The sequence below is a fragment of the Meleagris gallopavo genome, chromosome 22 (genome assembly GCF_905368555.1).
Source record: "Meleagris gallopavo chromosome 22, MGAL_WU_HG_1.1, whole genome shotgun sequence".
Classification (NCBI taxonomy): domain Eukaryota; kingdom Metazoa; phylum Chordata; class Aves; order Galliformes; family Phasianidae; genus Meleagris; species Meleagris gallopavo.
Window position 1 is genome coordinate 1,266,892 of NC_139425.1, and position 12,796 is coordinate 1,279,687.

Sequence of the window (12,796 nt, forward strand, 5' to 3'; positions counted from 1 at the left end):
AAAAGATACAGGCAGAAGGAGTAGGCAGTTTGCACCAGGGAGGTGCATGTGAGTTATTCCAGCCATCGCTCTGGACCTAGCAGCTGATCACTTTTCATTCTGTCTTCAGCTTACATATGGGTCAGTTGTTCAAGCCAGTGAGTGGCGAAGACCAGACCAGCATCTATTTAAGCAATTGTTAAATTATGTAAAAGTTAGCATGGAACTTAAACTGAGCCACAGAGCGTGGGGGGAAGTAGCTGTATCATTGCAAGCTGTAAGAAAGGTAGTGTTCGTGAGCAGTAGTAAGTCTGAGCTTCTGGTGGGATGCTGTAAGAGCAGAAATGTGACTCCTGAATGTGCACATCCACATTGAGAAGTAATTAAGGAGTGGTAGGGATGCTGCCTCTATCTCTAGCATTACATCACTTCTCCTGGTTATGGAATGTCCAGCTTTGGAGTCCTTGCTTTAGGAAAAAAAATTATTGAAAGACTGCAGAGTTTCTAAAAACTCTGTATGAATGAACCCAAGGCCTGGAAAACCTGCCCACTAGTTAAAGTGCTACTTTATGTTAAAGTCTTCATTGTGTTAGTCAGTGCTACTACTGAAAGTGAACTACATTGCCTTCACTCTTCACCCAGTTGCTTTCTTTTTCCTCTACTGATGTGCCTGTACATCCGCTCTGGTGACTGAAGTTTTTTGTGCTATTTGAACATTCTAACATTGATTGTCTTTCTTTTGTGCACGGACTAAGAGTAGTTGTCCTAAAACCTTTGACAACATGAACATCACTATTACAACCAAATCCTAACCTATTTGGACCAAGGCACTTTGTCTTCTTTTTCTACAGATGGTGTTTTTTCATCACCTCCTGAGAGCCATACAAATGTGTTTCTGTTTTATTTTTCAGATTAATTCTGTTGTTCTAAAGCAAGATTTGAGAAGTATGGTAGAAAATTTCTATGCAGCTCTGTTTGGATATGATGAGGTAAGAAAGATGTTTTCAGAGAATGTGCAAGAAAAAACTGACTGAGCAGAGAGTGCTGCAGATGAGTAGCATGTTTGTTGTGTGTATCCTCAGAGAAATGTTAAATTGTGGAAGGAGAATTCTTAGTGATCACCTTAGGCCTTGAATTACAGTGCTTTTAAGGGGAAAAGAAAGCACTTAATATACCAGTTTAAACCATGGGACGTGGAAGTAAGAATGTTCTTTCTTGTTCTTCACCATCGCTACTGTCAGTGACATTTTCTCCCTCTGAATCCCATTGTACTCAATTATACTTTAAGAGCAAAAAGAGTATTTATAGGGAATGACTAAGTGAGAGAGTTTTTAAGGAATTATCTGGTGAATAATTGGAGCCAGAAGTACCACTGTGCACAAGCATCTATGGGGCTTCCAAAGGGAAAATACATTTGTATCAGCTCTTCCAGTAGTTTATATATTTGCTGTAGTGTATTGATCTTCAGATACTCTTCTCGTTCACGTGATGATTTTATTTTTTAAAACTTTGATTTGCATTATTATTATCTGGTAAACTTAAATTGCAAGTTTTAATCTAGTTTTAAGCATAGCCAGGATGTGTCTCCCTGTCTTTTTTTTTTTTTTTTTTTCACTTACAATCTCTTTGGAAACAAGATGTCTAGTTAAATTTAAGACAAATGCTGACCTCTTTTATTTTTAACTGAATATTTTAAAGTCCTCTCTTGCCTTTGGCAAATGTCAGCTGAAGACAGAAGTTACAAGACTGTGGTGCTAACACCATATAATCTAAAAAGACAATAAAAATAAGAGAGAATTTAGACAAAAGTGCCTGTGGATGTGGTTCTTGTGTAAGCCAAAAATAATATTAGGTTTAACTGGAAAAATGTAGATAGTTCTTGATGAATAATTCATTTTTTCCTCATTTAAACAGAAAATGGACAAGAAAAGCAAAATTGCATAGCCGTGATTACTTTCCTGCAGCATCATGTTATATATCCTTCCCGTTTTTTTCTCCAAGCATCACGGCCTTCATGCAGCTTTGTGAGGTGGTGCAGTTTTTGAGGATATTGTAAATATCTGCTGGGCAGAAGTCAAGTAGATGGGGCCAGGCCTTTCTCTGTGGCGCCCAGCAATGGAACAAGGGGCAACAGGCACAAGATGGAATATGGGAAGTTCCATCTGAATGTAGGGAAGAAAATATTTAACTGTCGGAGTGATGGAGCCTTGGAACAGGCTGCCCAAAGAGGTGGTGGAGTCTCCCTCTCTGGAGATGTTCAGACACACCTGGATGCTTTACTGTGCAGCCTACTCTGGGGAACCTGCTTTAGCAGCAAAGTGGAAGTGGGAGATCTCCAGAGGTTCTTTGCAGCTCCTACAGTTCTGTGATTGTGTCATTTCATAGCTTCTAGAAATGCATTTATCAGCTTCTACATTAGGAATACCCTAACCTAGACTTTTTCCAGATTAATTTGCTAGAATATTTGTTATAAACTGCTCTGTAAATCAGTTAATTTAAGCCCAGGGTTGTTTTTCCATTCTGGAAAAGAGTGATGTAGGTGTCTTTTTGTACAGTCTACACCGTCTGTGGGTTTGAGGCATCTAATTTTGTCAGGTGCCAAGTAGAGCAGAATCATAGCATCATTAAGATTGGAAAAAAGCTCCATCAAGTTCAACTGCCAACACACCACCACCATGCCCACTAAACCATGTCTCTCAGTGCCACATCCTATGTTTCTTGAACACCACTGGGGACAGGGACTCTACCAGTTTCCTGGGCAGCCTGTACCAGTGCATTAGCACTCTTTCTGAAAAGAAATTTTTCTTAATGTCCAGCCTGACCCTCCTCTGATGCAACTTCTCTCATCCTATCACAAGTCAGCTAGGATAAAAGGCTGACTCCTACCTGGTTACAGCCTCCTTTCAGGGAGTTATAGGGAGTGATAAGGTCTGCCCTGAGCCTTCTCTTCTCCAGACTGAACCATCCCAGTTCCCTCAGCTGCTCCTCATAAGACCTGTGTTCCAGACCCTTCACAGCTGCACTGCCTCCCTTTGGACGTGCTCCAGGGCCCCAGTGTCCTTCTTGTAATGAAGAGCCCAGCAGTGAGCACAGTACCTGAGCTGTGGTCTCACCAGTGCCAAGTACAGAGAGACAACATTCTCACTACACTGCTTCAGTTGCCTTTTGTTCAGACCCTCTTCGTGTGCACTTTTTAACCCCTCTCTATACTTCCTGTAGGGAATCCTGTCCGATGATCACGTTCTGGCAGCAGCTCTGTGGAGAAACCTTTTTAACAGGAACTGTGAGGACCCTCGGCACCTGGAGTTACTCGTGGAGTACGTGCGCAAACAGGTACACTGCAGCTCCCAGCACAGCTTCTCTCCATACTCTTGGTTGGGGTATTGAATGCTTATTTTTATTGCTCGGATACTACATAGCTCCGTTGTCTTTATCACTTTTTTTTTAACCTGTTGAATGCTTATAAGAAGATAAAAGTAAAAACATAAAAGCTAACAGGTTCGTTGCAATTTGAGAGAAATTCACAGAAGATTGAGAGCATCCCTGCTTATTCTTTTCCTGGACCCACTTTATGAAGGGACTCAACAAAACGTTCCAGCAGTGGATGGTAACTTCTTGTACAGTTACACCTGGTGCTGTGGAGACTAAATCCTCTTGATAATGAAGTACACGATGTACAGTGATTGAAAGTCTTCTGATTGTTTGGGGAAAGATGTAAAGTATTTGTTTTCCAGGTTCATTCAGTTACTATGTGGAGGAAAATATATTAAATAATGTTTGTCCTGTGAACCATTAGGAGGTTTCTGAGCCAGATTTCCAGGAAACATTGAGTAGGACCTGGAAAATGTGGTCCATGCGGGTACTGGAGACAGAAGATGGGTGAGAGAGGGCTGGAGGAAGGGTGTAGCTGTGGGACAGGAAATTGGTGACCAGAAACTCCACAGCAGCATTCTCAGTAGTCTCTCCAACGCTGAATTTAGGACCAGATAGAGTTGGAGATGTATTTCAGCATAACTCAGAAAGTGAAATGGAAAATGAGGGGAATTTGTCAGAGACCGAGGACGCTTTTGGAATGCCAGCAGGCAGTGTGTGCTGGCTATGCACTGCCATCTGGAAAGTGCGTAGCAACTTTATAAACTGAAGCAGAAGATGGGAAAGAACCTGTCAGCAGCCTAATAGGAAATAGTGATTACACAGATAAACGTGGCACATTGGAGAAAAGTCAGCACAGTTTCTATGGAGGCAGGTCATGTCTCACCCATCTGTGGCTTGAAAGCATCAGTGTAGATAACAAGTATCTGATTTATGTCATCTTTATGGATTTTTAGGAAACATCCAATAAAACACCTCGCAATGATTTCTTTTAAAAGAAAGAAAAAAATTGAGCAGTCACAGGGGAAGAGTGAACGTACCCATAGACAAGCAACTGATTGAAATATAGACAATAGAGGTCAATAAATCCTCAGTTTTTAATAGAAGAGAGAAGGTTCGTTGCAGTAAGAATTCGTAACTGCATGAAGAAATGGTTGATGCAGTTGAGTGTAGACAGTTGCAAAGTAGTAAACTTAAAGAGAAAAACAAATTCAGCTTTATGTTTAAAGAGATGAGCTTTAGACTATCAGAAGACCACAAAGAATGAGTTCTTGAGATTATGATTGTAATATGTAAATGACAACTCAGTGCTCACTAGTGTTAAAGAAAAGTAAAACAAATGCTCAGAACTAGTAAGGGAGGAATAGAGAATAAACTATAGTGTCACGGTGCCACTTTTTGAGTTCGTGATACCATTGTGATTTTGAGTAATCTGTAATGGCCCAAAACAGCAAGAAAGATAAAAACTGAACTGAACAAGGCTCAGAGTAGAGCAGTGCAATTGGGAGGAAACAAATTCTGTATCAGCAGTGACTAGGTTCCTTACCTCTAAAACAGCTGGGAAAGAATGAGACAGCTCTATGAAACCTTGAAGGTAAGGTGTATGGAAGGTGAGTGTGTTAGCTGCACACTAGTAAGAAGCTAAGCTTCACCACACTGTTCTCTCACTCCCCTTCCTCAAAAGATCAAGGGAAGAAAACATGATGGGAAAAAAGCTTGCAGCTTGAGATAAGAACTCACCAATTACAATCACAGGCAAAATAGACTCAGCACAGGGAAATTAGCGTAGTTTGTGCTGCTAACTACTAACAGACTGGATCAATGGGAACTAAAAGCAAACTGAAGACACCTCTGATCCATGCCCCAGTGGTGCTAGGGAATGGAGAAAAGGGGCTGTGATCAGTCCCTAGTGCTTCCTTGCTGCTGTTCCATGTTGGTTGCTGCCTTCCCCTGCTCCACATGGGGCCCCTTCCATGAATATCATCCTTCCTGAACAGATCCTGCATGGACTTCCCACGAGCTGCAGCTCTCCAAGCACTGCTGCAGCATGACTCTGTACCACGGGCCCCATCCTTCAGAAGCAGACTGCTCCAGCATCTGGTTGTCTGCAGCACTCACTTCTGATTTCTCACTCATCTCTCCCAGCTGCTGTTGCACTGTTGCACAGCAGTTTGTTCTTCCGTCTGTTCTCTCAGACATGCACCCAACGTCATTCCTCTGGCCAATGGCAGCTCCATTTTGGAGGGGGCTGGCTCAGGTCTGACATGGGGCTCTGCTCACAGACCTCTCTCTCTCTCTTGCATCCCTCCTCGCTACCAAACCCTTGCTACTTAAACCCAATACAGCAAGGAAAGTCTGAATGTGGATTGCCACACGTTGCTTGGGATGCTGTGTCAGTTCCAGTGTCACTGGCAAGGTTTATGGAAGAGAGAAACCTGTCTAGGGGTATTAAGTACAGAACAACCACTTCAGGCTCAAAATCTCTGAACTAACAAATTTTAGGAGGGCTGGGAAATAAGGAAGTAAGGTGGTGTTTGTGCATTGCGTTGAACTGCTGCTGGGAAGTCTATTCACTCTCAGTAATACAATGCTGTGCGTAGGTGGCTTTTCAGTCTGATCCTGTGACTGTTGCTGTATTCTTTCCTCTGTTGAGAAACTGCTTGTCAAATTATATTGTGTTTCTAGTAAACACTGTAAATCCTTTGTGTATGGTATCTTTTGCACAAGTTCTTGCTGATCCTGTCTTTAACAGTGACTATTAGTGAATGCACAGAGAAGAATACAGCAACAGGGCTGGCATGGGTACCAATTCCCTGGTTGACTCTCCCAGAAATCTGTGTTCAGACGTCCTGAGCTAGAGGTGGTACTTCTGAGTTTTAATGTCTCTTGATGGGCCCTTTTTCTTCTCCCATACCCATTTCCCCCTCTCAAGTCCCTGAAATGTCCTGTGGCAGCAAGCTTGCATTTACAGTGTGTTAACAGTGCCTCTCATGACACCAGTACTGAAGTGTTCACTGAGTGTTTTGCTTACATTACACCTTAACGTTTCTTTTGATGTCAGTTATTTCTTGCAGTGTTCACTCTCTGTTCAGCTCCTCCAGCCCATATGTTTTTATAAATCTCAGCTGTTCCCTGCTGGTCAGGTCCTTTTCTATAGGAGAAAGCCCTGGCTGACATGAAACCACTCTTATTAGAGCACTCCATGCAGATGATGATACCAGCAGTGTGTCATTGGAACTAGCTGCCAGGAACTCGGAATGCTTTGCGTGGCTCTTCTTTGTCCTGTTGCCAGACTTTCAGAGGAAGCATTAGCTAAGGTAGAAGTGGACAGCCTTGTGTGGTTACCTCCAGTTGATCTGCAGATACTTATCTCCTTGCCTTTCCGAGATGCTTAAGTAATCATGAATCTTTTTTGCTCTACTTCTCCAAAATGACAAAGCACGCCAGAAAGGAACATGTTTGCATGGCTGTTGAGGACCTTGAATGGAGTGCAGGATACTTTGTTCTAACAAACACCCCATCTCCTGCAGGTGCAGCACCTGGATGCACTGAGCGGGGAGGACCTGCTGCTGACAGGCGAGGTGAGCTGGAGGCCTCTCGTGGAGAGCAACGCTCGCAGCATCCTCAAGCCCCTTTCTCCTGTTTACAACGACGAAGGACTCTGAGAGCATTCGTCAAACCAGCTTGGGAAACAGGCCTGAAACTGAATTGGGCTGAAGCTGTGGGATCAGGAAGGAAAGTTTGCTGTTGAAAAGGAATGTATTTAAATAGATGTCTTACCTGTGGTGAATTGATAGCAAATTGGACAGCCATAGTCTTCTGCATTTTCACCTGGTGCGAGAGCCTCTGTTCTTTTTATGGCACAGAGTGGTCCTGGCACACAAATTGCAAGACCTGCCTTCCATCTTTGGGAAAACAGCTATTTTAACCGTGACTTAGTTGTCTCCAGAAGCCATTTCTGTCCCTTGCCTCATCTGAAGAGCTGCTACCTACAGAAACAACGGTATTCCTCTGCTGGATGAATGGTTGTGAATACAAACCTGTGCTTTGCATTGTAGATATTAACGAATTCTAAAAGCCTGGTATCAAGAAAGAACGGCCCATTTTTCTTTAATAGAGTTAAGAATTATTTATCAGGTTCTGAAGGATTTTCCATGAAAATCCTTCTTAGGAGCTCTCTGCTCTGTTGCACAAGAATAGGAGGATGCAAAGAATAACGCACAGTCCTCAGTAGTCCTCTGTGACTGTAGCCATCTTAATGAGGAAAGAGTCTGAAACGTGTTTGGGCTGCCACCCAAGGTTGTCTCAGAGTGCTTGGTATTTCAGAGGAGCTCAGCCTTGCTGATAGTTCCATACTCTTTTTAGAGCTGTGGTCTGAGAATTTCTTCCTGAAAATGACATCTCTGTTTCTGTCCATGGCTCTTAATGGCATAGGACTGTGCTGCCTCCCACCCCCAAAGCAGTGGTCCGGGGCTTTTCAACAGCACCTGTCAACCCCAGCTAAAAGTTGATATGGCTGTGCAAGCAACTTACACTGATACGGTAATTATGGGAGCCAGAGCTCCACTAATTAAACCAGCAGAGGCTGAGGTGTACTGCGTAGGTGGATGGTTCACAGGGCTATTTCCAGGCCAAAACAGTTTTCATTTTACTCCTGTCAAAATTGCAGTTGGTAATAAATGCCATTCTGGGTACAATCCATGCGTGTGCATTTTCTGTGCTCTGCAAGACTTTGATAAGAATCAGCCCTCTGATATTAAGGCGTATTCCTGATAATACTATTATGCAAAAGTCAAGGATGACAATTCTTTAGTTGATGAGGTGTTGTTTCCGTTGAAATTGTGACTGCCTGGATGTGACTGTTCTTCTTTCTGAAGCTGTTTTGGTGAGTACTTGACATCATCTGAACAGCAGTTGGGTGTAGCATTCAGGCTCCCAAACACTGGCTTGCTTTTTTTTTTTTTTCCCTTTGCCTCTCTTAAGGAGCCTTCTCTGTGTAAAAAAGGCATTTTGTTATTTTTTTTTTTTCCAGGGCGAACTTCCTCAGTTTAACTTGTTATAAAATGAGTCATGTAAAGAAACCCTCAATGTGTGAGGTGTATCCCTTCTCTGTGAAAACATTACAGACCAAACAACTTGCTTGCAGTTTATTTAAGATGCTTTTGTTGAAAGCTGAGCTAAGCAGAGAAACCTCTTATGTGTGAAGTATTATACAGTGTGTGTGAGATAATAACACCTTGTAATTCATTACAGCTGGGTTGTATTTACATAAAAGAAGGCTGAGCTGTGTAGGAATTTGCTGATTAATTTATTTTTAATGGGAGTGAAGTATACCAAGTACCAAAATAAACTTTACTTTGTGTATCTTACTGCTCCTGAAATAGGTGGAAAAATTAATGGTAGATATTTTGGCTCAAAGCTACATACATTAATTCACATACAAAACAGTCATTTAAACTTTAACCCCTTTCCTGCTATGTAATTTAAACCTGGACTCGTGTTATCCATGCCATGGGAACACAGGACTGGGCGTACATCACCTCCTAAGGCAGAGCACCCAGTGCTGGATGCAGCTCGGAGCTGCGTAGTGGCTGTGATGCTGATGCTGCAGGGCCAGCAAGGCAGCAGCACTCGTGGGACCATTAGCCCGGGGACAGCACATGCCTTTGGTGGTCTGTGTGGGTGTGGGACAAATGGCCAAAATTGAAGCTTCTCCTCGTTTTATGGGCAAGAGGATTCAGAGTTCGTGGTGCTGGTTTGTGGTTGATGGCATCTGCTTTTGTAGTTATTAGTATGAGGATGGAAGACCTGTGACCTTGCTGCAGAAGATGCCTTCAACTGCCCCACTGTTACGGAGCCGAGCCGGTGGTCACGGTGTGTTTTGGACAGAAACGTGTGGGACACGCTAAGAGAACAAGGTAGATGCTGTCTGTGAATTAAGAGTGATCCCTGTTAAAGGGGAAACATACAATGGAGGCTGCACAGGACCAGAGAAGACTGCTTCCCAACCATCAGTTACCTGGAGACAGCATTTGGATGTAAAGTATGACTCCAGCTCTTCAGAGATGCACGCCAATAGGCTAGAAACATGCCACTGCCTACATCTTATGGCACCTTTACAACCAGAATTTAGGGTCCTTGAGAGAGAATATAGATTGCCAGTAGCAAAATCTGCACCTTGCAAGCACTGCAGCAGCAATGATTAGCAGTTGAAAGATTGCTATGTACAGAAGTGCAGCAAAACAGTTATTTTCACTGAATGTTCCAAAGGCTGTTTTCCCATTGTGAAGGTTTTGCAGAGGGAATTGTTTAGAAGTGTTTTGTTTATGGACAGTTCTTTCTGCTGCATCAGCCTGGGAGCACTGACTGTATTTTAAGCGAATAAATGGATGTACATTTCTTCTGGAAGGAGCCGTGTTGAGCATTTAGTCATCCAGCCTGCTCTCCTGTGTCACCTACAGAGTTTGGAGATCGCTGTTTATTCTAAAGGAGTTGTTCCCCCTACTGTCAAGAGAGATGAGCCTGTGCAAGCACTCGTGCCAGTGTGGCTTCCTTGTGTCAGCAAGCAAAGGCTGACCCTTGCTGTCCTTTGCTCTTGTGCAGCAGTGCAGTGCAGTGCAGGTGTGCTCTGCCTGCAGAGCCAAACCTGGGATGTCTCTTGCTGCAGTTATATTCTGAGATGTGCTGGGGCTGGGGGCAGCCATCTGATACCCTTGGATCCCTGATTTTATTTGGGGCAGTTACATGCTTTTCTGCAGTTTGTTTCACCTCCTCTGTTCCTGTGTTCACACCTCTTGTTGCTGTTTGTATCTAACAGTTTTCTCATCTTTCTCAAGACAGCTACAGCACTAAAATTGCAAGCATCCTCAGTGATGTGCGTGTTTCCTGCCCTGTTAAAATGTGGTTACCACTTCCCAGATTTCTGCAACCCGTCCTCAGCTTCCACAAAGTGCAAATTTTAGTCATGTTCCTGCCACGCCACTCCCTCAGGTCAGAACTGTGGCTCCTGACATAGCAATGGGGCTGAACCACTGCCCCATCTTGTTTATACTGCCTTGGGCATGGCTGATGAGGTGAGCAGAAACTGGAGATGGAATAAGAGCAGATTTTTCCACTGGAGCTTTAAATGAGGTGAGCATAGAGTGGATGAAGAACAGCTGTAGGGGGCGAAGCATCAGTTGGAGAAGATAATGGATGATTCTATAAGTGTGGTTCCTGTGGTGTGTGCCACTACGTGATGCCCTTTGAGAAGCAGTGAGCACCAGACCTGTGCTAGTTTACCCTGTGACCCATACCTTTCTGTGCTCTCCTACCTCTACAACCCCACAAAGAAGGTCCTCATTCAGAAGCATAGACCTGGTGCAGTCTGCTTGCAGCATTCTCTGGCATGAGTTGAATCCTCAGAGTATAAGAAAGATTCCATGCATCCTTGATGTCCTGAAGTACTGCTGAGAGCATGTGGAGAAGTTTACAGGTCTGCTCAACAGGTGTGCAGAGCAATTCATCTCCCTTCTCTTCAGCTCCATAGCTGAGCTGTGTGTGCTTTCTTCCAGGAAGATGAAAATATTGCTGTTGGAGATGGTAAATGTGTATCATACCTAGAAATTACCAAGCATGCTTCTAACTCTTTTGCTAAGAGTTGTGCCACAGATGTGGCACACCTGCCCTCCCCACCTGCCTTTTTTTTTTTTTTTTTTTGCCATACTTTGTCCCATTTCTCTTATAATCTCTCATATAATGAGCTCCAGTCAGAACTCCTTTTTGCCTGTTCCTCACCTGCTGAGCAGCACAGAGCCAAAACTCATAGGGCCCTGGTGATCCCAGGGCGGTTATCAGCTCCTCCAGCGGCACCACCACTGCAGCATGCCTGCACGAGCAATACCTCCATCTTTTGGGCATACCGTGCCTGCACAGCCTGCCTCAGCCCTGTGTTTTCCTGATGGTCTGAAGGGTTGAGCAGAGGGCAGGAGCTTACACAGGAAGCTGAGAAGCTTGGCGAGGGCATGGGAAGGACCCTGAGTCTCAGCATGGAGTGGGAGGCTCTGCTGCATGGGCAATTGTGCTGTGCTTGGGAAGTGTCCAGCTCATTCCTGCCTGCAAGGAGTATCACTCACTGCCGCTGGTGGGCCTCCTGCGCTGTGAGGGGCCAGCTGTGCGTTAATCATCTCCTGACCCTTCCCACACTGCTCTGGCGAGCTTTTCTTTCCTGCTGCATTTCAGTGGCTGCACCCCAGGAGTTCAGGGGAGGTGACAACAGAGCTGCTTATGCCTGGGGCAGAGCGGTGTAAACAAGAGAAATACGTGCAGCCGTGTTCTGGGGCAGATTTCTCTCTTGTAGGAGGGCTCTGTGAGGTGCTGCTGAGGATGGGTCCTGCTAGTGACAGCATGCTGCTGCAGCTCTTCCAGGAGGTGTGAGCCTCCATCGTGCTTATTTAGGAAGCAAGGAGTCTTGCAAATGCAAAGCTCTCATTAACAGTTACGTCACTGACAAAAGGAGCTGCCCCACATCCTGCCGGAGCGGGGCATCCTGGGGGGGTTTGCTCATTGTCCACATCCTTCCCTTCATATCCCCTTCCTGCCGGTATCTAAACCCAATTCCATTTCTGTTTCCTCTGGAAGGAAGAGATGTCTGGAAATGCTCTATCACATGCCCAGCACAGAGCAGTGCCGTGGGGCAGAGGAACTCTGTGGCCCTGGTTGGCAGCTGCCGATCTGCACCCACAAAGGGACCCTACAAGGACAGCGGGGTGACCCCGTGGCCACACAGAGGATTCCCCACGTGGCACAGAGGTTGTCGGAATGGCAAACAAGGAATTCATCTACTGCCACTGAGTTAGGAGAGCGATTCCGAAATGCTGTGATCAGAAACTTCAGGCAAAGAACTGGGAGGTTTGGCACTGCACCGTGCTGTTTGTGAGCTCTGTATCGACACAGATCTCTGTGCAGTAACTAAAATTCAGGGTTTTCTCATCCAGTTGCCTTTGCTGCGTACACGTGGCACAATCATCCACAATGGAATGTTTAGGGGCTTTATGGGTTTCCAGGAACACCTGTAGATGTGTGTTTGAATGTCATGCTGTATTGTGGTGGAGGATAATGGTTGCAAAGCTAAGACAGAGGGGCAAAAAGCCCATAGGGCTTCCTGTGTTCCTGGCTGCACAGCCTCCATGCAGTCCCAGCCAGGTGCTTGTGTTTGCTGAGCACTGAGAACACCTCTAGTCATCTCTGTCTCTTGACTGCAGGAGGAACGTAGACAATGCTTTCAGATAAGATCCTTACTTTTAGCTGATAAATATTAACTGCGTGCTTCCCACATCCTGCAGCTGATCAGACCGAGGCGTGCCAGTTATAGACATTTATCTCTTTCCCAGACAGGGACGGGATATCTCTCATCTAATTTTAGATGTCTGCATGGTAAACCTCTGTCCCTGAGTCTGACGGCCTG

General features: G+C 44.7%; 1 protein-coding gene across 2 annotated transcripts in view; it reads left to right on the forward strand.

Annotated features, from left to right (window-relative positions):
* UQCC1 (ubiquinol-cytochrome c reductase complex assembly factor 1) overlaps positions 1 to 8,048 on the forward strand; it is a 51,993-nt gene extending 43,945 nt beyond the window's left edge. For both annotated transcript variants that reach the window (XM_010722259.4, XM_085241489.1), the window contains exons 8-10: positions 891 to 968; positions 3,199 to 3,312; positions 6,882 to 8,048. In XM_010722259.4, coding sequence (XP_010720561.2) covers positions 891 to 968; positions 3,199 to 3,312; positions 6,882 to 7,016 — 327 coding nt within the window. In that variant the 3' untranslated portion in view covers positions 7,017 to 8,048. The remainder of the gene's footprint in view (positions 1 to 890; positions 969 to 3,198; positions 3,313 to 6,881) is intronic.
* Positions 8,049 to 12,796: the final 4,748 nt, after the last annotated feature.